Source organism: Scomber scombrus, chromosome 10, assembly GCF_963691925.1.
Source record: "Scomber scombrus chromosome 10, fScoSco1.1, whole genome shotgun sequence".
NCBI lineage: Eukaryota > Metazoa > Chordata > Actinopteri > Scombriformes > Scombridae > Scomber > Scomber scombrus.
This window is the reverse complement of record NC_084979.1, coordinates 20677978-20701978: the sequence shown is the minus strand read 5'-3', so window position 1 is coordinate 20701978 and position 24001 is coordinate 20677978. Positions and strand designations below refer to the sequence as shown.

At 40.4% G+C, this 24001-nt stretch overlaps 2 protein-coding genes across 2 annotated transcripts in view; both read left to right on the top strand.

Moving 5' to 3' along the window:
- Window positions 1-635: 635 nt before the first annotated feature.
- LOC133987558 (transcriptional regulator QRICH1-like) lies at window positions 636-9131 on the top strand. The gene is made up of 12 exons (XM_062426958.1): window positions 636-841; window positions 1458-1747; window positions 1834-1935; window positions 2021-2161; window positions 2251-3024; window positions 3124-3295; window positions 3389-3543; window positions 3661-3775; window positions 5770-5878; window positions 6131-6279; window positions 6359-6449; window positions 7592-9131. Exons 2-12 carry the CDS (start codon window positions 1493-1495, stop codon window positions 7776-7778), a joined length of 2250 nt encoding a protein of 749 aa, XP_062282942.1. The 5' UTR covers window positions 636-841; window positions 1458-1492; the 3' UTR covers window positions 7779-9131.
- Window positions 9132-16051: 6920 nt separating this feature from the next.
- Window positions 16052-24001, top strand: part of LOC133987426 (zinc finger CCCH domain-containing protein 18-like) — a gene marked incomplete in the record, with an annotated part of 9684 nt that continues 1734 nt past the window's right edge. Inside the window, 5 exon segments of the mRNA XM_062426794.1 lie at window positions 16052-16366; window positions 17701-17781; window positions 17896-17999; window positions 18156-18399; window positions 22016-22074. Of these exon segments, the coding sequence (XP_062282778.1) occupies window positions 16328-16366; window positions 17701-17781; window positions 17896-17999; window positions 18156-18399; window positions 22016-22033 (486 nt within the window).

Sequence of the window (24001 nt, the reverse complement as noted above, 5' to 3'; positions counted from 1 at the left end):
CATTGCTGTATAGGCATGTTTGCCTCAGTAAAGGATCTGAACACTTATTCCACCATTGTCCTGTCCTCTACTTTTCCCAATAAGCAACATAAAGTAATACTAAGAATTTTTTGGTCCATAACAGAAAGCAGTGGAGGAGATGCAGACCATAGATTCTATATAATTATATAAAAATTATGTAAGAAATAAGTAAAATAAATAATATATATATGTATATATATATATATAATAATATTTAAAAGGTAATATTATTACAGCTATGATGCAGACCATTGACTATAATAATATGATAATGTAGTCTATGATGCAGGCCATGCTGAACCGAATTAACCCTCAGCTGCCCAGAGCTTGCCGAGCACCACCCGGATATTCAGCGCATCTCTGCAGGACTACCTTAAAAGATTCAGAAGCCAGTGAACCACTAGGAGCGTCTGTCTGGCCTAAGTGGGTTTTAAGGTGGACTGACATCTACCCTGATCTGGCCAGCCACTCTGCCTGAGTCTGTCGCCTTTAACAAACCATTTTAGGAGCTTGAATCATCGCGATACCAGCCGGTGGAAACACCGCGACAGCAGCGCAGAGTTACAAATCGCTCTCTTATTGGTCTGAGGACGCTGTTGTAAGATGGCGCCCAGAGAAATATGAGTGTTGTAGAAAAAGAAAAAGCAAAGCCATCTAACCAACATCACTAAAGACATAGAATAAAACAAAAAAGAGAGGAGAACCGGCAACACGTGGCTCTCCTCCTTCCTCTCCTCGCTCGTGTGGAACACACGCGCCGATCAGAGGGGCAGAGGAACGCTCGTGGGCGGCTCGAGCCTCGGCCCGGTTGGAGGAAGAGGTAGCTCACGCGCCTGCTAATGTTAGCCTGCTAGCTTTTGGGACGATAACAGAAAATATAGTCGGTGTGTGCAACATTAGCAGCATTAGAGAGGCACCTCAGCTTATTTAGCTCCGTGTAGATGAAGCAGCGGTGAGTGTAAGTGAGCTATGAAGCTGCAGTGGTGAGACACGAGCACTTTAATACCCCAAACTCAGCTGTGACTGGCTCTTATGTGTGTGCCGTGTACCTGGCTAACAGGAGCTTGTTGTGTAACCAGCTGTTTTGTGGAGCCACAAATGCAAATAATCGTAATCTAATCGCCGCGTGAAACTGTGCAGCTCTGTGTGTGTTTCCCGTTGCTGCTTTTGAATAACTGTCGGATTTTGGAAAGTGACCGCGCTTTTTGTCCCAGCTCAGCTCGTATACACTCAGCTAGATTTAACCCTTTCGTATTACCACCCGTCTGTGGAGCTGCTTGAAAACACTGTTTGAGTTTTATGCTTCCTTTTCATTGTTATTTCAAACATAACATCTGCATTTTACAGTTTTGTAAGGGCTACTGCAGTGTTAATGCAGTTATAATTATATTAAGCAATTTTAAAACAACCCTACATGAATTCCCCCTGTTATCCAGATTCCCCCTTATAGAAGAGGACACTGTTGGCAGCCATGAATAACTCCCTGGATGGCACAGGCTCCTATGAAGAGCTTGTGAGGCAGAAAGCTCGGAGCATCCCTCAGCATCGCATGAAGGAGTTCCTGGAGTCCTTGGCCAACAAGGGTCCAGATGCCCTGCAGGAGTTCAACCAGCAAAGTGGAGATACTACGACCACCACCACCACAATGGTCTATCAACAAGAAGCTAACTGCATCTACACAGACAGCACTGAGGTGGCGGGGTCACTCTTGGAACTGGCTTGTCCGGTAAATTTGCTTATTAAGATTTTAAGATTAAGGTTTTGTAACTCTCAGCTAAAATTCTCTCTGATAGGCATGGTTCTCTGATGCAGGTTCAGGTGCAGGTTCAGCCGCAGCAGCAACAGATACAGATACAAGAGTCCACGTCTCATCAGCACTCTGTACAGCAGAATACAGAGCAACAGATAGTGCAGGTATGTATCTGCGGTTTGCTGTTGTGTTATCTTTGTCACCCAATCATCCATTTAATCCCTGGGGTGCAAATTCTTCTCTTTTCAGGTGCAGATTCAGGGCCAGCAGCAAGGTCAGATGCTGGGTCAGGTCCTCCAAGTGCCCTCTGGCTCCCATCAACAGCTACAAGGTGTGACTACGGCACAGCTGATTCAGCCTGGGGACCTCACTGAGGAGCAGCACCAACAGGTATACCAACACATGCACACACCACATTAATGGCAGGATAGCAAATGTTATTATCAAGTTTGAATCCAAGTCCCTCTCCTGTGTTATAGCTGCAAGCCCAGTTGGTGGCAGCCGTTGCAGGAGGACAACAGATCCAAATCCAGACAGTCGGAGCTCTCTCTCCCACCCAGCAGCAGGACAATACTGAGAGGAGGGTACTGGGAACCACTGTTGCTACATCCCAGGGAGCAGGCGTCCTTCAGCCAGCCAAGAAGCGCAAGGTGGATATGCCCATCACTGTGTCCTACGCTCTGCCTGGTCAGCAGGTAGCCACAGTCCTAGCTATCCCTCAGGGACAGGGTCAGCAGCAAAGTTATGTGTCCCTGCGGCCAGATCTGCTAACTGTGGACAGCTCCCACCTTTACAGTGCCACAGGCACTATCACCAGTCCAACAGGGGAGACCTGGACCATCCCTGTTTATTCTGCTCCTGCTGGATCTGGAGGTCGTGAGCAGGTCACACATATTGCCATCCCCCAGGAGGCCTATGGAACAGTGCAGGTTGGAGCGAACACTACAACGATGACCACAATGCCAACACAAATTACTATTGATAATGACAAGCTGAAAATCCCTGCCAGTCAAAGTCAGACAGCACAGGCTGTTTCCAGCATAACAAGTTCTGGAGGAATGGGGGGCCAGGAAGAGGTGGTGCACACGCTGGCTGCAAACACACTGTTCCCTGCCCAGCTGATGAATGGAAATATCCACATCCCAGTTGCAGTACAGGGCTACTCCAACGCTACACAGTCCCTTATCTGGGACCCACAGCAGCAGGTGCTGCACACACAGGGGCTGTCAGGACAGGACGCACAGCAGCTACAGGTAATAACACCATATTCCTATTTCGGTCTTTTATCTTCACTAGATGCATCTCTTGGTATAGAATGGGGTAACAGTGTTGCTGTGTTTGTTTCTGTTCAGGGTCAGACAGTGGTAGCAGAGGTAGACAGTCAAGGCCAGCAGCAGGTGCAGGAGCTGCTGTTACCCTCTACTTTAAAGCCAGAGGAGGGGCTTGACGTGTGGCGGCTTTGGGCTCAGCGGAAAAACGCAGAGTTGGAAAAATCAGACACAAATAAATTGGCCCCAATTGGCCGTAAGTGCTTATACACAATGTTTATTATTATGTTAAAACTATATTTTGCTTCTTTTATCTGTCAATCCAATCACCGGCATGTCTGTGTTTTAGGACGCCAGGCACTGCGTTTCCAGGAGGACTTAGTGTCATGTGCAGTTGCTGAGCTTTGCATGGGTCTCTCTTTGATGACAACAGAGGCCCGGGGGCTGGAGGGGGAGTGTTTCGAGTCTGATGTTCTCTACTATATTTTTCTGTGCATACAAAAAGTAAGTTCACTTCAAACACACAAACACTCACAGCTCTCAACGTCTGATCCATCACTGTTGGTACTTGGTTTTAATGTGGAAACAGTGATGGACCTCATCCGTTTTTTTCCCCTGCAGTATCTGTTTGATAATGGTCGTGTGGATGACGTTTTCTCAGATCAGTACTACACTCGCTTCGCTCACAGTTTGCACCAGATCCTGGAGCCCTGGAGACCACCTATTCATCCGCTAGGTGAGACCAAAATACCTTTATCAAACCTATCAGGGACTTGCAGTGTGTGTTCTTATCAGCTTCATGTCTTATCAACAACATTTTTATCTCAGACACAGTGTGCAATAGTTAAGGTACAAATCTATTGTGCCAAAATTTCTGTCTCAATCTCAGGGCAGAGATAACAGGTTATCGCTTTATTTTTCCTGCTGGTAACAGTGTGTTATCGCTGGATGTGTGGTTTGTTCAGTATTTATCTGCATCTTATTTGGCGTTAATGTTGTGAGTCAAATCTGATACGTTTGTTGTTTTCTGTGATATCTATGGGAGAATGTCAGGACTTAGACGGCTTCTCTTCCTTGCCGTAAAATGCAGCAGAATTAAGGAGGCACGACTCTTCTGAAAAATCACCAAGGCACCAAGGTGTGCGTGTGCGTGCGTGTGTGTGTGTGTGAGCTGAGACATTGTGTCCTGCTGAGTGGAGAGTTTTTCAGTGTTTGACATATATAAAAATATCAAAATAATTGATAACTAATATTAAGAATTGCATTGATTGAACAGACAGGACATCCTCATTAGACGAGCTTCTTCAGAAAACACCAGTGGCAGCAAGTTGGTGATTTCGCAGTAAGAAAGTCCACAGAAAGCGCAGCTTTTTCCATAAACACCACACAGAGGTTTATGGGCTTAATGAATCGATGAATAATCTTCACTGCGCCTTTTACAGCAGAGCTTTCTGTAAGAGGCATTGCACACACGCACAAAACAGGCAATGTTGTTAAAGTAACAGGCCTGTCATATGAGGAAAATGTAGGCTATGCCTCAGCCTCACACTATAATTTTACAGTTAAAAATATCCCAGAAGGCTTTTGTATTGTTTTTTTGCCATTGACCAATTATGCAAAATAATGTCAGAAGTTTTAAAAAATAAAATATGATGTAATGAAACTTTCGGCAAACATATGTATGATTAGGTTTTTCCACATCGTACGTTTTATCCATGGTTTACATTTTTGGTTATATCCTATCAATGAGTAATTTTCTTCTGCATGGTGTGTAACAAAGTCAGTGTTTTTTCTTAAATAACACCTCCTTGCTTCCCATACATGTTGAGTATATCAAGAGAAGAAAAGGAAAGGGAAAGATGCCACCAAAAGAAAGCTAGTAAACTCATTATATTGTGCGGATCAGTATATGTGATAGAATAGTGTAATTCATGTGCCACGGGCCATCATACTACTTTTTCCCTCTTTATGAAGCCTCTCTATGAAGCTGGCTTCATACCGTTGTGGAAATCCCTGAACTCCTGTCCTTTGTCCACAGAGCTGAAATATGAAATATAACTGACAGCTAACTGGTCCTGGTGAAGGTCACTGTCTCTGCAGCTTTTAAACATTATTTTAAAGTTATATATTTAATTTGACTGCATTACGTTGAAAGCATTTTACAGCCTACACTGTTTGTATCACTGTAATCAGATAACGCTGTACAGTGGCAGGGTTTTAAATGAAACAGATGGTGGATGAATGATGATGATTTTCTTCGCTCCGCCTGAGTCGGTTTAAGTTGTTGGTTTGTAAGGTGCTGCAGTGACTGTTGGTCAGCAGGTTTTGTTTATTAGAGCTGGAGTTAGTCTATGAGTGATGGGGTATGAGGGTTTTAACAAAGTAGTTCTCCTCTTTCCTCTTGTAAAACTAATTGTCTAGTCATTAAATCCAAAATGTGCCCAAATGTTGTTCTCTTTTTTTAAAAACTACAGGATGACTCCAGTGTGTGCACCGGAGGCTGCTGCGCTCTTCCCTCACAGTTTAGTTGTATCAACATACGTTATTGATTAACGTTATTACAAAAGATATTTTTGGCCATTTGTCAATTGATTCAGAAGAATTAAGTTTTTTTCCCCCACCCACCTCTTCTCTGAACTGTTCGGAAATCCCTGCAGTAGTTTGTCTCAATTGGTTATACTTGCATGCAACACTATTTTGTTACATATAATCTCTTCATCTCCCCTGCAGGTTATGTTATCCCCAGTCATGTGACAGAGGAGATGTTGTGGGAATGTAAACAGCTGGGAGCACATTCCCCTGCAACGCTGCTCACAACTCTAATGTTCTTCAACACCAAGTGAGTTACTCTGTGCTTGCACATGCTGCCACCTCAAATTACCTGAGTCATTTAATGTGGTGACTTCATTCTTCAATAATTTGGCTATACTGCTTTCCATACCATTTTATCTAAAATCTAGATCACAGTAATAAACACAACCTGCTCATCTGCTAAATACAAATATATAAAAAATACTGCGGTTTTTATTCTGCATCACCCCACTTCCCCATTATGGCTACCAACGTGTGTATATATACTGTATTTTTACAGGTATTTCCACCTCAGGACAGTGGATCAGCATCTAAAAGTGGCCTTTTCTAAAGTGCTAAGACACACCAGGAAGAGTCCCAATAACCCCAAAGACAAGAGCACCAGCATCCGATACCTAAAGTCTACAGAGAGGTTCATAGGGCAGAAAGGTAAGAGCGCACATTGGATTTGTGCCGTAGTCAAATTTCATCTTAAGGATAAATAACATTTGTATGTGTGTTCTTTCAGTCACAGACGACATGTACTCAGAGCAGCTGGAGGACCCGGAGAACCCGTTGCGATGTCCGATCAAGCTCTACGATTTCTACCTCTTCAAATGGTAAATATAAAACTAAAAGAAAGTTGAGTAGGGATAGAACTGGAAGAGGAAAATGATTTATTTAAGTAGTATACAGAATTTCAATTGAGACTTTAAATAATTACAAAACAGAAGAGGAGACAAAAAAAAGGAACAAAACACCTGTGTGAAAAAGGAAACAAAACAATTAGCAAAAAGAAAAGAAACGTACAAAACAGATTTGGTCACCTATGAAAAATAAGACGCATTGCATTGTAGGCACAAAATTTAACAAATATAATAAAATGATCAAAGACGTCACACACTCAATACCTCAGACAATTCAACTGAAACCGGGAATTTATATTTTACATTCGTAATTCAAGTGTCGCTAAAATAATCAATCAATTAATCAATAAATACTCCAGAAAAGTGTCTTCTGTCACACTAACATTAGTAAACATGGGCAGAGATACACTGAATATTTATTTAGTGAAGGCATTTTGTCACTGAAATGCTGCTGACTGTTGTTTACATCAGTCTCTGGGTCAGTGTCGTCCCTTTGAGTTTGCTGTTTTAAAGCTGTATGGGCGTCTGTCCCTGTGAATAAAACAGTCCTTGGCTTCAGTAACTGTTTTTCACCTTGTGTTGACTGATCCACTTCAGTAACTCATTCCTTGCTCCTCTTGATAAATCACAGACACACTGGCATGTGGTGCAGGACTGTGCTTGACAATGTTTGTGATGCAGTTACTCTTACTTGAAATGTCGCTATTTAATTGAGCTACAGAACATTAGCCTGCCTAAATTTAGCTAACTTCAGCTTTGTTTGCCCCAGAGGTGAATAATTACAAGTGGTGCATAATGGAACCTAGTTCATACTTTTTTGTCACCTTTTTTCTACCCACTTGAATTTGCAGCTGTAACATTTTACCCAACTTAAATGCTGATTATACGACTATATGTCAGTGAGACGAAAGAAACAATGGCCAATTCCACAAGAAAAGATAGTAAAAACAGTGAATTTTCTTTTTTAAGGGTGCTATCAGCATTCACTGTGGCACTAATCTTCTCCTTTGCAGCAAAAAGAGTATTTAGTAAATTATATTGTAGGCAGACTGGCTAAAATTTAAACTTTGACATCAGATTAATAATGTGCTGACACTGTTCTGTTTCTCTGTCAGTCCGCAGAGTGCTAAAGGTCGTAATGATACCTTCTACCTGACTCCTGAGCCTGTGGTGGCTCCAAACAGCCCCATCTGGTACTCCACTCAGCCAATCCCAAAAGAACAGCTGGAGCAGATGCTCGCCCGCATCCTTGCTGTCCGCGAAATCCAGGAACACATTAACATGACGGAGAGTGTGCACTAGTTGACCGGGTCGGAGAAGAATGAACGGACTAGACTCTTCCTCTTTCTCTTCACCTAGCCTTTGATTGCTCATTATCGGTAGTTTTCTATTCTCTCACACCCTCTTGTGGTCTTCAAGGGTGGCATGTATATGTTTATATTCATTATGTGTCAGCATATCTTACACACACGGACTGTACATACACATACAACCAATACAAGTAATTATTTGTCTTACTGAGGCTATTTCTCAACCTTACCACAAGTTGCTTTTTGTTTCTGTTTGTTTGGCCAAAAGATGATTGGACACAAACTCTAATTTAAATGTTTTAACTGTTGGATATTCTCACCAATAGTCTGAAAAGTTTATTTCTCTATTCTTTTTTTTGTTTTGTTTTAATCTGTAATATATTTCATATATATTTTCTCTGCGGTTGGTGGGCGCTGTGCTGCTTTTCATAAAAATCCCTCTTTGTTGCTCTACTTCCCTCGTCTGCCTTGTCACTGTTAAGTGTCACAGTGAATACCTCAGTGGTATTAGGTTCGCATTAAGTAGCCAAACAGGCTAAAAGCTCATTTTCAACTTTTGTGATGTCTCCCTCTCTTTCTTTGTTTCTTCACTCTTATCTGTGTTGAGCTGGACACCGAACTCTGGAGATGACTGGCTTGTTAGTGAATGCTGCTTGGGCTGTAGCGGCCCTCTGCTGGACAAGCTCAGCCACACAGAATCACATCAGGACTCTGTTACGGACTTGAATGCAATGCAGCGTCTCCACCTATAACTGCAGCTACTAGCGCTTGCCACACAGTGGAGATGTGGCAGAGGAACGGTCATGGATGCTGACTGCTGCTGGATCCTCCTTTCTCTATTCAGTACATTACCAACACACACACACACACACACACACACACACACACCCCCCCCCCCCCCCCCCCCCCCCGAAGAGGGATCTTGTTGTATCATACATGTTTATTACATGACAGATGAGAGACTATAAAACAGTGGTTTGCCCTAAATGTTCTATAATGTATAATACTCATAGCTCCTTCATGTACTGTAATGGGTTTCAGTCATCTAAGGAGAATGGCAGTGCCTGTGTGTTTTTGAAACATGACCTTTTTTGTACAGCCACTATACCATGTGTCTGCCTTTCTAGCAAGTCCGGTATCAATTCTGCACATGCATCCTTGATTACTGATAGTGTGCATTGTGTGATATAAAATGGTGCATAATGATTTTTCAAAAAATCTAAATAAAAGTCATCTCACAACATCAGTAGTAGAAGCAAACAGACTTACAAAAACAATGAACCAATTTACGCTCTTAAGTATTTTTAGTTAAAGACAGATTCACAATTTTTCCAGTCTGTCTTAAAACAACAGTCAGGTACCCATATGATCACTGAAAGAGGTTTTCCTCATAGTCTTTCCTCCTGTACATACCGGTCCCCTTCAAATGCACTTATAATGTAAGTGATGGGGCCAAAATCCACAAATGCAAAAATGCATTTAAAAGTTTCTGTGAAGCTTCAGCACCCTCAGTTAGTCATGAGGGAATATCTGCCACATTTACAGACTTTTTACAATCAAGTTCCTTCTGTGATTGTTTTGAAGCTGTTGGTATTGGGGAAGTATGGTAGTAAAGGGAGAGGGTTTGACATTAAAAAGACTAACATTGAAAGATCCACTTGATTTGACTAATTTGGACAGCTGAAGCTTCAGATAAACTTACAAATGCATTTTATCACAGATGGAGGCTTGTGGATTACGAAGTGATCATTTAATAGCCAGCATAAACAGGAGAAATGATTACAGCTAGAAAAACCTATTTCAATGTTCATTTGGCCATGTGACAAACATGAAAGATTGTGTCCCGTCCTTTAACATGAAGAGTGTTTCCTCATTGGTAACCTCCTGACAAATGTGCTTGCACTCGGTATTAAATTGTGTGCACTGGTCTCATACTTGTTCTCATGGATCTTGCGGCAAGTTATTCACAGACTAGTAGAGAAGCAGGTTTGACCAGAATGACAGGTTATCTCATTAATTTTTCGTACAGTATGTAATGTTGCGTGTGTGGTTTCTTCACCAACATTTATTTGCATGTTGTCAGACCAGTTTCCCGCCTGCAGGGCCTGTCGTCATGCAGCTGCAACACAATATCTTTGCAGTCTTTTTTTTTCTGCATCAGGTATGACAAGCCTTAAAGCAGTGTCTTGCTTGTCTTTGGTTTTTATCAGCTTTACAGTATGTGAGATCAGGAGGTGTCAGGATCCCAGATTAAACTGATGAGGGCAGCAACCTCCTCAGCAGGTTTCCAGGGTGTAAAATCTTCTGTATTGTGTTCTGCGGTTGGTCTGATGGAGGTTTCTGTCTGTGGTGGTGATGTCTCCTCCTCCCCATTCGGTCTCTGGGTCCTGAGGAGCTGTGAGGACGATCCAAAGTGTGTTTAATGTTTGAAGTGGCACCCTGAGTCTGGGGGCTGCTGGGAGAAGAGAAGACACCTAATTAAAATGTCATCATACGTTATGGTGACTAATAATACGCTGCCTGTGCTGAAACTCAATGCTTATTTCTGTATCCTCACCATGCTGAGGCTCCTCCACTGAGCCAGTGATGAAGACACTGATGAATAAATAGGTACTGCTCCTGAGTACACACAAAGGAATAAGCAGGTAAATATGATGGTTGAGCTTATGGCACATGTTCTATGACTACTAAGGATGCAATGAAATACCTCTGAGTGAATCACAGGTATGCATTCAAACACTTAAATGGTAGTATCACAGTTTTCAAGTTTGTCTTAAAACAACAGCCAGGTGCCCATTTGAATATTGAAACAGGCTTATACATACACATACACACACACACATATATATATATTTATATATATATATATACTGTATAATAATAATTCCTCTTGTGTAATGAACATTTGCATATTATCAAGTTTCCATAATGCCTGACGACCCAGTACAGGTGAGAGTTAGTGCTGGACTGACCAGATTCTGGACCATCCACACTCGATGTAGCCGTAGGTCCTCCACAGCAGCTCTGACATTAGGTCGGATGCCCCTCGCACACAGCTGCATCAACCACAACAGTGCCACAAATGTCCCAGATCGCCCAACACCTGCACTGAAACACATAACAGAGGATTCATTTTAAAAACCAACAATCTGATAAACCTCCAAACACACTTGACAGGATTAGAGGATTAATGCAAGCAGAGGCACATTTTTTTTTTAACATTATGAGTTTCTTAGAGGAGATGGTGATGGACTCAAGGTCAGAGGTCATACCTGCAGTGCACCACAGCCGGCCCCAGGCGTGGAATGGCCTCCAAATGTTGCCGCACGTGCTCAGTAAAGGCACAGAGTGAGGATGCTTTTTTGGGGATGCCCCGGTCTGGCCAGGCAGGGTAGTAGTAGTGTGTGATTATCCTGTCTGTTGGACAGTCTCTCTGAAAAACAAACCACCCTCCTTCAATCCTACAACAAGGACTTCTTTTTCTTTGATATATAACTGGTACGGTCAGTGCACACAGAAGTCAACAGCAGCAGTTTAAAGGTGCCAAATGGGATGATGAATGTGTCCCACACTCACCTGTCTGAGGTTAATAGTGGTGATAAAATAGTCTGGACCTTGTTTGCAGGTCACTGTCGTCACTTGGATCAGTCCATGATAAACTGTCCCTCGTTCCAGAGGCCAGTACTTTTCACAAAGCACCTACAAACACAGAAATAAGCTGCAAGGTCGATTCCTTTAGGACTTGTAAGAAACTTCCTTTATTATACTTATTATACTGAAGGAATAGTTCGACATTTTGAGCTATTGTGAGCTAAATTTTAAAAAAAACCGATACCACTCTCTGACATAAGAGCATTTCCCAAAGTATTTCCCAAAATTTCAAATTAATATAATGAGCTTGTTCTTATAAGAGAGGTCAGAGGTAAATAGAGATTAGCATGCAACAGGCATACACACAGACTAAATGTGTCTTTTCTCACTATGTCCTTGTGTTTCAGAGCTGTCACCATGACGATTATCCTGACGTTTTGCTCCCACACCATCCTCCAGAAGTCAGCCATGGTGTTGTACAGCGGACCCTGAGTGCAGATGAAGTCTCTTTCTGTTCCTCCACCCTGAATACAGACACACAGTCATTAACAAGCAGAGGCAGATACACAGACAGAGTTATAGGTTAAGTTAAGCAAGTGAGTGAGTTCTTACAGGCACAAAATTTGCATTGATGTAGTCAGAGTGTGGATGGGAGTTCTGGATGGATAGCCTCACCCGACAGTGGTCATCTATGATCGGATGTGAACACAAAATAAAGAGCAGACAAATAAATCTCTCAAACACACTAAACATACTTATTTTAAACAGTTCTACTAATTCATGCACTTACATGGCAAAATGTAGGGGTATCTGTTCTTTACTCTGTTAGCCTCCGATTCCCCAACTCTGGTAGAGAGGTCTTTGCCAACTTCATTAAGATCCTTAACAGAGCAAAAGACATTAGCACACGTGATTAACACTTCTAGCTTCACAAACCAAAATCAATTTCTGAACAAACTAGTTACCTCGAACTCCTGTTTAAAGCCTCTGTTGTTGTTGCCAGCGAGTGCCTGGCAGTGCATATTAAACTCCTGTAGTATCTGCGCTCTTGAGTAAGTTTGCACCCTATAAAACATGATTTTGTCACATTAACATCAAACATTTTCAGATCATTGATACACCCAGACAGTAAGGATAAGTCTGGTGATATTCTTTGTTTTTTCTGATTGTTAAGAAATGAAAAAACTACAACCAGCAATTGATCCTAACAAGTTTTGTCTGTAATGGACTGGTAAATGGACTTCATTTATATAGAGCCTTTCTAGTTGTCTGGCCACTCAAAGCGCATCAAAATTCACCTGTTCACACACACACATTCATATGCTAATATCTGAGGCTGCTGCACAAGGTGTTAACCTGATCCGCAGGTGTGGCCAAAGCAATGCAGCCTATTCTTTTGTACTATAGAGCTCAATTGTTGTACAAAAACAATGATAAACTCATCAGTGAGCCACACTGCTGCACTGGGTAGCACTTCATTACCAAGAACACGGACATCGTAGTTTACCTTGATTTAAACCCACCAACCAGCTGTTTGTAAATATTAGTGCCCCACATCTGTGATGGATAGATACAACAGAGTGGTAAATGTTGTTTTAGTAACATTTTCTAATATCTATAATGCCCATCTGTAAATTGTTTAGCATCTTTTTAAAAAAAAAAAAAAAAAGTATGTTTGTGCTAAAGACAGGGCAGTAAAGTCTGAAAGTCAAAAAATATCACCAGAATTATCATTTGATCATTTTCTCAGGATACTAAGATGAATGTTGTCATCCTTACCTCATGTCTTTTCATGAAGTCAAACCTTAACTCAAAATACAAAGTCAGCAGGGACTTTGGGATGTTAAATGATGATGATGTCCTTTGCAGTGTCGATGCTGTGAAAAAGAAACCAAATCTGTCTCATGAATTAAACATTTATATTTCAAATCAAGGATTATTACTAAAAAAACTGAAAAAAAGAAACTGAACAACTGAGATGTTGGTGGATTGTGTCTAATAATGCGTCTGGCTCCTGGTTCCCCTCCCCCGAGCAGTTAGAAAGGAATTTACCTCCTCAACAGTTATGTGACACCACAAAATACACAACACACAAAAGAGCAGGTACATGTGATTACCTTAGGGAAGCTGACTTTGTTAGTTTTACTGTATCAAACTGCTAAATTATACATTCAAATCTGACTGTACCTCTCTTCTTACGGCCTCATTTGAATAGAAATACGTACCTAACAAACACAGCTCAACATTCATACCGGACAATTAGCAACACTGACCTGACAAGACTGAAAACCTGCTCCAACAAGTTCTCAACCCCAAACACTACAACACCAGAAACCAGCAGGACGACAAAACAGCTTCAGTATGGTATGTTTGTTTCAGGATTACCTTTCCAAATGGGCCTCCTGTGAGTGGCTTAAGTGAGATCCAGTACAAGACTACATTGCTCCATGTCATTTTATGAGGTGTCTAGTTTGGTTTTAATCCTCCCTCCCTCTTTCTCTCTCTCTCTCTCTCTGTTTGTGTCTGTTTCTCTCCCCGGGCAGGAAAAAGTGTGATGGGTGGAGACACAGTGGGTGGAGATACGAAACACAAAACTTCAGAGAGGGGGACGTCATTGTGTGATGGCCTCAGCTTTTCTCTTTTCTCACAATGTCATTCCTTGAAATTGTAAACAAAAAATAATTTTACTTCTAGGAACTCTCTTCCATTCTGATGTGGTTGATGGTATTTAGGTTTTTTGTTTGTTTTTTTACCTTCGAGTTAAAGCCACATCTAGCTCAAGAGTTTAACTTTACCAACAGCAGTTTTTTTGTTCAGTTGAGCATATATTTTTGTGTTCCTACTAACATGTTTCATCACCAATTATTTTCTGAGATTAAAAAATCAATGACACATGACAGCACACTGCAGCCTACTTCATAGTTTGTTACTTAGTCACATTACATCCTCACCTTAATAATGAGAAGCCATTCAAGCTATGTCTTTTCAGGCAATGTAAAAAGGCCAATTAACAATTACATTTTTTGTTTTTCAAAACAGGTTACAGTGTGATATTTATGATGTTCAGCACAAATTGTTGTACTGTGTATGTACAATTACCAGTCAAACACATGGACACAGTACTAGGATAGATGGTATGTTGATGTTTGATATGAATCTATATAAAAACATTGTCCCGGGAAAAACAACCAATATTACACTTACAGTAGGTTCAGGTCTATTATAATTTATTATAGAAACAGACAGGTTTAAAAATCTCCCTGAAGAGAAAATGTTTTGTTTTTTATTTGTTACACATTGTTACTTTGCTCATTTTGTCACGACAGACTAAGTTAAAACATATTTAATTATTGGCATTCTGGAAAATGTTTCACGACTGTGACAGTGGTGAAACATTTTCAGCACAGCACAGAAAATAACAATTATGTAACTCATTAACTGTGCTGGTGAGTGGAGGGGGGTTTAATGATTTGTGAGCTCACATGCCCTGATAAAGACACTTACTACAATAAAGTAATTCTGCATTTATGTTCGTATTTTATTCACATTTGCACAAATCACTGTTGGTAAGTGATTTAAAAACATGAACATACAGTAAATTGATGAACAGGGATCACAGGTCCTTGAAGTAATAAACATGTATTTTATTACAGTTTCACTCATGAGAAATAGCATTATGACAGGAAGAATGAGGTTAGCAGTGAAGACTATTTGTAGAAGTGTCACTCTTTGCTGTCCTCAATGAGGAAGTAAAACATCTGTCCTCAGATCTTCTTATAATTTGTCTAAATCACATTTCCAAGTTTTATCTTTAGATCTTCACAAGTTGTTAAGTGCGCCACCATTTGATAAAACCCCAGTCAGTCATGCAGCCCGACTGTAAAACAAAGGTGTTGACAGGTGTGAAGTAGTGTAATGTGGATCACCTAAACTCAAATGCAAATTTTGCTTGTTTTTCTATAAGTGCTAATGATTGGGACTGCTGTCAAATTAAACCTGGATTATCAAACCACACATGTGAAGATTGTTGCAGGGCAATCCTCCAATAGGAAGTAAACTGTGAAGTCCAAAGGTTAGTGACAAAGGACTCTGTGTAATTAAATGTTAAGGATGAAAGAATCAACAATGCTAATTAAAGTGGTGAAGTCTGCATTTAAGTACATTAAATGTGCAATCTTAGTCTTGTAATGCCTAATTTAGGCTATTTTTAGGCAAACTGCCAATTATATTATTACCAATATTTTTACAGTCGCCTCATATAACTACATTGCTATACTATCTGTAACAGCAACAACAAAATGTAATCACTAAAATGACCACAAGGCCAAAGTCATTAATCAAAGACGTTTTTCATTTAGATCGTTCAGCCTCCCATTGTCCCAGATTTCAGACTGAACTTTGCTACTTTAGGGAAATGAACGTAATTTGAGGCAATTAGGCACAATACACTTTTATATTTGCCATTTCTTCTACTTCATATCGAAATATATCGTTAAAGTGCCAATTACATACATTTTCACCACATTACTGTAATTCACTCACCCCATTGTTTAATGCGCCTGCGTGATTTATTAAAGCAACAGGCTACAGCCTTACAGTAATGTTTCGGTTTTGATAAGAGTTTATGGCTGCAGTCTGAAGCTGATTGGGCGGCTGTTGAAAAAGGAAGTAAAAACACTTCTGCGCAACTCTTACCCAACGCAGGTTGCTGGTGGACAAAGGTGAGATATTTAACTGAAAAGGACACGAAATAATTAAAACAAATTGTTGACAGACTGCAGCCTGTGAGCTCAGAAAAAGTGAAGGAGACAGAAATGCAAAGAAGTAACTTCTCAGCTTCACCGATGGGAGACTTTTGAGAAGTCGAGCGCGCTTCCTGGTGTGGATTTACGGAGAAGAAGAAGTGAAGTCATTGATAAAGATTAAACATCGACCTGCAGACTGGAGGGCATGGATCAAGCACGACCACAGGACCCGCAGCCAAGCAAGGTAAAAACCATTTCCTGGAAGTGAAGAGAGAAAGTTGACAGCTGTCATGAAGTGCTTGATTGCTGGCGGGTCTGCTAAACATGCCCCCTCCCCCTTTAAACAAGTACACTTTCATTTTTGTATTACTTGAAATATCAATCATTTAAAGCTGAATAAATATCTAAGAGCCGGGATAGCAAAAAAAAAACACTTTAGTTATCTTACAAATACTTGGGAAAAATAGTGTAAAAATATCAAGTATATTAACAGCAGAGGAGATTAAAACAGTTCTAACACATGAGGGCACTAATGAGCATCACACGACCAAGCACACATGGTAGAAATGTGGTGGCGATTGGGTGACGCTCCGCCGACTCTTCAATGCCCGCCACCACCTCCAGCGGTCCTTGAGAGGTTTCCAGGGGGTTCCCAGCAAAAAGGGGAATAATTGATTAGGAGTGACAGGGTCTATGACTATTTTGGTCGTTGGTCTCATACACTTTCTGTAATAAAACATCTAAAAAGAGAAATCTTATCAGATGGGGGACCCTGGGACAAGATCTTATCAAATGGGGGTCCTTCATTTGAGAACCACTGTGTTAGAGCACTAAATGAAAATCTTAAAGATGTAAAGATTTATTGTCTAGAAACTGAGTAGTAGGCTATTAATATATTTTATTTTACCACAGTGTCACTCTCAAGAGGCAACTGTAATGACACAGTTTAGCACTGACTATTATACAATATATTAATATACATATTTAATATTTATCTTTTAATGTGTGGTGTAGAGGTTTAGCACTCTCGTGACACTTGTAGAGTTCACAACCACTAAATGTAATATACATTTCCTGGATGCTGGGTTGATTTCCTCTGTCTCACACTATATTTAATGAACCAATGCGTAGTTTGAAAATCCGGTGTACTTTTGAACACGAAAAACATCTTTATCTTGTTAAGAAATATGCATCTGCAATGCAGTATTATCATTTATCTTGGTTAGTAAAATATTGTAAGCAAACCCTGATGGTGGAATGCATGAAAGATAATTATTATACAAAAACAAAATCTTTTGATTTTTAGTCTATAACATGTCAGAAAAGTGTGAAAATTGCCCATCACAAGAAAGCAAGGTGATGTCTTCATGTTGCTAACAGTACAAAAGATGTTTAGTTGACTTTCACATAAAGAAAAGCAGCAAATCCTCCCATTTGAGAAGCTGAAACCACAATAATGTTTTAGCTGGAGAAATGACGTTCCAATTATCAAAATAGTTTCCAATTATTTTTCTATTGATCAACTGATTGATCTAATAATATCATATGCCATATTAACACAGAGCTTTCTTTCTGCAGGGCTCCACGTCGTGGCACAGAGAACACAGTGACGAGTCTGCAGACAAGAGGCCCGCTGACAGCTCTGTGTCTTCCACTAAAGTACGTCCTGCTCCAATGTGTCATGTCTTAAATGACATTTTTAGACTGTAAGATTATTCCGCTCTCTTTGTAAGCAGCACACTGTGATATATTAGTTTACCCCTGTTGATTCAGGATGAGAAGAGGCCGATCAGAAGAGTGCGTAGTCCATCCAGGCCGAGGGCATGGATGTCCAGTTCTTCCAAATCCAAGGGTGCAGGGCCGTTCTACAAGCCCCGGTAAGACTGAAAGGCTGAGGACAGGGAGCATGTTGTATTTTGTTTTCCTTTCAGTGTGTTCTATTCCCACATGATTGAGACTGTTGGTTTTTCTTACCTGCAAAGTATTGACAATGGCGATGACGCTCTGAAAGCTTTTCCCCTCTAATGATGCAGTTTTCCGAGAGATGACCACCATCCATTCTACAAACCTGGCTTCAGCAGCCGCTACCATTACTTCAAACACCGTTCTTATTTCAACCGGAGGGATCATTTCCATCCTAAACTTCACCACATTGCACTGAGGGAGAGGGAGCGAGAAAAGGAGCGAGACAAGGAGCGATATGAGCAGAGGGAGAGGGACCGATACGAGCAGAGAGAGAAGGCGCCGATGGAAGTTCACCTCCAAAACAAAACACCAGTAAGTTTATGTTTATTTGAACATTTACTGAATATACACATCAGAAGCTCACTATACAGTCAAAAGTATGTTTAGTCTGGGGCAGATTTAAAGGTTTTGACTTTTTTCCTCAGTTCCTGTTAAAGGAAATCTTTAAGTTGGATGTTTATGCTTCACTGTGCAGAAGGATGTAAGCTGTTTTCACATGTATCTGCTGAAAGTGGAAAGTTTCTCCCTTTACTTCATTAATTATATAGCATGTACCTATGAGCATGATTTGGAATATCACAACTAATTTGAAGCTAATTGTGGTCCAGCATGCCTCCATTTAAGCCTCCACTTTTGTAACAGAAATATTAGATGAATAGCAGATGTTATTTTAAAGTATTTGAAGTTGTAGAAAGAATCAGATAGAGTATTTCTATCTTTCTCTAAAACATGCCTATAGGGAGTCTTTAATGCTATAGCATGGAATGATATTTTATGTGGAAACAGTTTGGAGAAGGCCATTTCATGTTTCACTCCTGTGCACAAAGTGAGGTTCATAAAGAAAATGAGGGTGGCTGTGACTCAGAGGGAGAGCAGGTCTTCTTCCACTAATCAGAAGATCAGTGGTTCAATCCCGACTCCTTCAGTCTGCATGTTGAAGTGTCTTTGGGCAAGCTACTAACCCTAAAATTTCTTCCAATGGCTGTGCCAGCGGTGTTTCAGTGTGTGTGTGAATGTGAATTAGATTAGACCCTGACGAGCAGGTTGGCATCTTACATGGCAGCCCCTGCCATCAGTGCATGAATGTATGTGTGAATGGGTTACCATGAGACTAGATCAGTGCTATATAACTGCAGTCCATTTACCGTTTTGTGAGTTTAACTTGAACTCAACTGGTCTGCACAGAGCTTCGACCGCAACTCCATCAAACACCTTTGGCTATGTTGGTTTCAGCTATTTTTGCACTCAGTGTCACCAGGGCTCAACCGTGCTACCACTTCCTGTGCAGTGGAGTCAACCAGTAATAACAGGTCCCACTGCAAGATTTTTAACAGGAACTATTCAAATATTCAGTATTCAATCAATCCCAATCAATCTTTATTTATATAGCGCCAAATCACAACAAAAGTCATCTCAAGGCACTTTACACATGGAGCAGGTGTAAACCGTACTCGTCAGGTTTCATTTTAAAGAGACCGAACATTCCCACATGAGCAAGCACTTGGCGACAGTGGCAAGAAAAAACTACCTTTTAACGGGAAGAGACCTCAGGCAGAACCAGGCTCAAAGTGGGCGGCCATCTGCCTCGACCGGTTGGGGGGTAGAGAGGAGAGAGAGGAAGGATAGGAGAGAGAAGCACATTGAAAAACAACATTGAAGCTAGTAGGTCCGGGACTGGAATCTGTCATCCCGACGTCTACAGCCCTGAGACGAGAAAAGCACAGACAACTCCTGGGAAGAAGTTTATGTTATTGAATGCATTAATCGTACATGAATGTTAATGGATATAGATAGAGAGAGAGAGAGAGAGAGAGAGAGAGAGAGAGAGAGAGAGAGAGAGAGAGAGAGAGAGAGAGAGAGAGAGAGAGAGAGAGAGAGAGAGAGAGAGAGAGGGAGAGAGAGAGAGAGAGAGAGAGAGAGAGGAGAGAGAGAGAGAGAGAGAGAGAGAGTAGCTCAGTGCATCATGGGAGTCCCCCGGCAGTCTAAGTCTATAGCAGCATAAACTAGGGGCTGGTCCAAGACATGCCTGGCCGGCCCTAACTACTGTACTAGTTTTATCAAAAAGGAAAGTTTTAAGCTTACCCTATTTTTTTCAGCAGTCAGATGACAGGGAAAAAAGGGGTGAATTTGGCGCAACAAATGTCCCTGACGATGATGGGTACATACTACCAACCCTGGAGGTCCAAACAGATTGCTGATAAAACTATAAAAGAACTTTAATATTATTTTATCCTTACTTTTGGTACATGATTATCAAAAATATCACAGTTCATATTAAATAAAAATACATCCTAAGCAAGCAACTTGTTTCATGCGTCAAAGAAGAAGAATTAGCCTCTTCACCTACAGTATTATCCACACAGCACACACACATTAAACATGTAATTGTAACAATGATAGAGATGAGTTCTTTGAAGGTATGTAAACTGCTTCAGGTCTGACTTCACTTTAAGCAGACTGGACCAGTTAAGAGCCAGCTGTACTGACTGTATTTCTGCCAGTTCTCTTGATGCTGAATGGGAGCAAATCCCTGCAGCCAGGTTTTTAAAATCTTGTGGAAATCCTTCCTATAAGAGTGGAGGCTTTCATAGCAGCATGTGACTGGCATTGGTTTTGGAATGAGATGTACAACAATCAGATATGACTGTAATGTTTCGGTGACAACATACTTCTGACCATAAAGTGAACGAAGTTGGAAGAAGAGTGTTTTCAGCCTTACAACATAAAACATTTAATGTGTTCAAGGGGTTATATGCAATAACAGAAACACATGTGCACTATAATATATTTCAATAAAACACATCACCACAATCCACACAATTAAATAATATTATGAACTTAAGTCTCTGTGTTATTGTCTTCACCCTCTGTAAATATGAACATATTTATACATGCATGTACAGTATATTTACATAAGCTTCACAGTATGTTTGTGCATTTCATTACATGGCCATTGGGTGGCAGTGCAAGCAAACAGAGGCAACGGAGCATTTTCATGAGCACTTTGCATTACTGTACAAATACTTGTAGGTATTTGCTAATCGTGGTATCTGGTGGTTGGTAGGTAGTCACATTCTGGTAGCACAAACCAGTGTTACATAATGTTGATAACCAAGAAGCTTTTCCTGGAATCAATAGATGGATTATGTCAACACTCTAGTCAAGCTGTTACACAGTATACATCTGAAAAATAACATAGTTTAGTTGCAGGTAGATGTATAAAAAACATGATGATGACCTCATCAGTTGTCAGGGTGAAGTCTCGAAGTGAACAGGAAGGCTTTAAGATCTGTTGATCATTATGTTTCCTTGGTTTTAACACTAATTGTGAAGCTCGTGTTTCAGATTTCTCTTCATCTGTTGCTGGGATAAAGTGGCTCAGTATGTTGTTGTTAACAACAGAGCCGTTGGTACTGTATGTTTTTATCCTCTCTCGCACTCAGGCACTGTATTTGTGCGCACACTGCAGCACTGTGGAGGTGTGCGTTTGTGTATGTGTGAGTGTGGAACAGGTTTTCCTTGTGCCAGAGTGATGGTGCGATGATGGTGACTCATTGCTGATTTGTGTGTATATATGAGAGAAAGAGAGAGAGAAAGCAGCCAGCACTATATAATGAGCCATAACAAAGCCTATACTGGATTACTGCAGTCCAATGTTTGCAAGGCAAGTTTCCCAAATATCAGCAGATTTTGCTTAAAGTTAAATTGATTATAGACCGCAAAGAAAATGAATGTTGTTCTAACAGGAGCCTCAGGAGGCAGAGAGGTTGATTAGGAGGCTTTAAACATCAATGGTGACCCAAAGATGCACCCAAAGATAAGTACTCACAGGCATGGTGAATAGAAAAAGAGGACTCTTCAAACATGTATCAATCATTTTTTTTCAATTTCTGTGTTGTTTTGACCTTCTGTTTTGTCTGTTTTCCAGCTACCAGAACTTTCTTAACCAGGCACACTCCCAGCAGAGACAAGGACATGCAGTTACTCGTAAGTTCACAAGCAGAAAAACCCGCTTTCATTATAGACTGTGGAAAAATATGATGATCTACTCAGCCCTTTAAAAAAACCTAATATTATTTTTCCTTACAGAATATTTATTTGTGTTGGTGTTGAAATATGATTTATAAGAGCTTTATTCTGTCTAGAAAACAAAAACATTTGAACATGACCGCCTTTTTTCTGGGTTTTTAAAACAGAGTAAACTCTGAAGATATGCAGTCTACAAAGATAGAAAAGATAGAAAAGCAGCAAATCCTCACATTGTAAAAGCTGGAACCAGAGAAGGTTTCAGCTTAAAAAAAAACTGCCATCAGTTTATCAAATAATAATCTCAGCTCTTAGTGAAATCCTCTGCATCATAACAAACATCACTACTTATTGTCTGGAACCTTCAATTAAAAACAAAATTGATAGTTGTTTTAATGTTAATAGTTAATATTTTAATCATGATTTTCTCATTACAGTTTTACCCGTGCTGTGTTTGTAGTAGAGATTGATTTAGCTTTGTGGGAACAGCCCAAGTGCTGCAGAAAAGGCTGAAATTACATGATCGCATACATTTCTTGGCTGACCTAAACACAGCAAGAAGCAGAGCGGCACGTGATGAATCACTGCTGGTCACTGCTGCAGTGGAGGAAGAGTGAAAGAAAGAATCAAAGAATGACTGGCTGGTTTCTGTTTATTCTCAGTCAACAGTCTAATCAGTCTAATCAGTCTTGTGTCAATAAATGTGACTATTGAGCTTTCGATAAAATTGAAACAACTAAACGTTCTTATCGTGTTAGTTATTGATATTTCCTAATGCTGCTAAACACAATGGTAACATATTTGATTATGATTATGTTGAGTGAACATTTTTTTTCATTTAGAAGTGAAATGTGATTTGTGGTACAACCACAATTAAACTATATGCAACTAACCCTCTATAAAATGGTATCATGAAAAGCAGTTTTGTTATGTGCAGCATTTAAGTTTTATGGTGCGTTTGTTAGATATCAGCTGGTTTATTACCTTATGTGGTACCACTTTCATTGCCAATTATACCTTTATAACTGCAGACTTGATGCTGTTAAGTGACTCCTTAAACCTACATTAAATTATTTGTCCATTAGTATTTTGGCAACGTAGGGCACCAGAATCAAGCTGTTAACGCAACACTGACATATTTTAAAAAGTTGATTTGGCGAACATGTTAGCAAACAGTGGCTCTTTTTCATATTCAGCAGATGTGGAGCAACATTTATTTTGACCTCAGTCCAACATTCACTGTTTGTTTTTTGTTTTTTTAGCTCTGTGTGGTTGTCTATCAACTCCTGACAGAAATATATCTAGCAGCTAATGCTCCACTATGATCACCAGCTAGTTTCTAACTTTTCTGCAGGTTGGTGTTGGGCAGGTTCTTTAGCTGAAAACAGCCAGAAACTGTGAGAGTTAACCAAAACATTAAAGGCTGTAAAACCAAAACAATGAGCTACAAGACGATAAAACACTCTGTAGGAAGTCGGGTGATAAATATCTCCTATCTCTATGCGTGACCTCTTTTTCTCTACTTGTAGTAATTTGATCTATTGTTAATATAAAAAAACTGACTATAGCAGCTTTAATACAGACTTTCAGGTACTGCATTAATGGGTAAATCAGTGGTATGCTTGATAGCCACAAATTGAATTTGCACAACCTGACAACCTAAATGATGTTCTTGCTAGTTGCCTATTCTGTGCTCCAAATGGTTAACACATTATTTATTAATGAAGCCAGTTTCTATAAACCTCTTGAAAACTAAGACTTTATTCACTAGCACGGACAAAATATGCAGTCAGAACAAATTCAGACTTTATAATTGGCTTGCCTCAGTGTTACTAGTTGACACTTGGAACTTTACTTTCTAGTCATCTATTACTCATTAGCAGGTCGT

Excerpts from the sequence above, each read along its gene's own strand:
- LOC133987558 (XM_062426958.1), top strand. The coding sequence starts at position 1,493 with ATGAATAACTCCCTGGATGGCACAGGCTCCTATGAAGAGCTTGTGAGG. Across the intron at positions 1,748-1,833 it reads TCTTGGAACTGGCTTGTCCG|GTTCAGGTGCAGGTTCAGCC; the intron begins GTAAATTTGCTT and ends TCTCTGATGCAG. Across the intron at positions 3,776-5,769 it reads ACCACCTATTCATCCGCTAG|GTTATGTTATCCCCAGTCAT; the intron begins GTGAGACCAAAA and ends TCTCCCCTGCAG.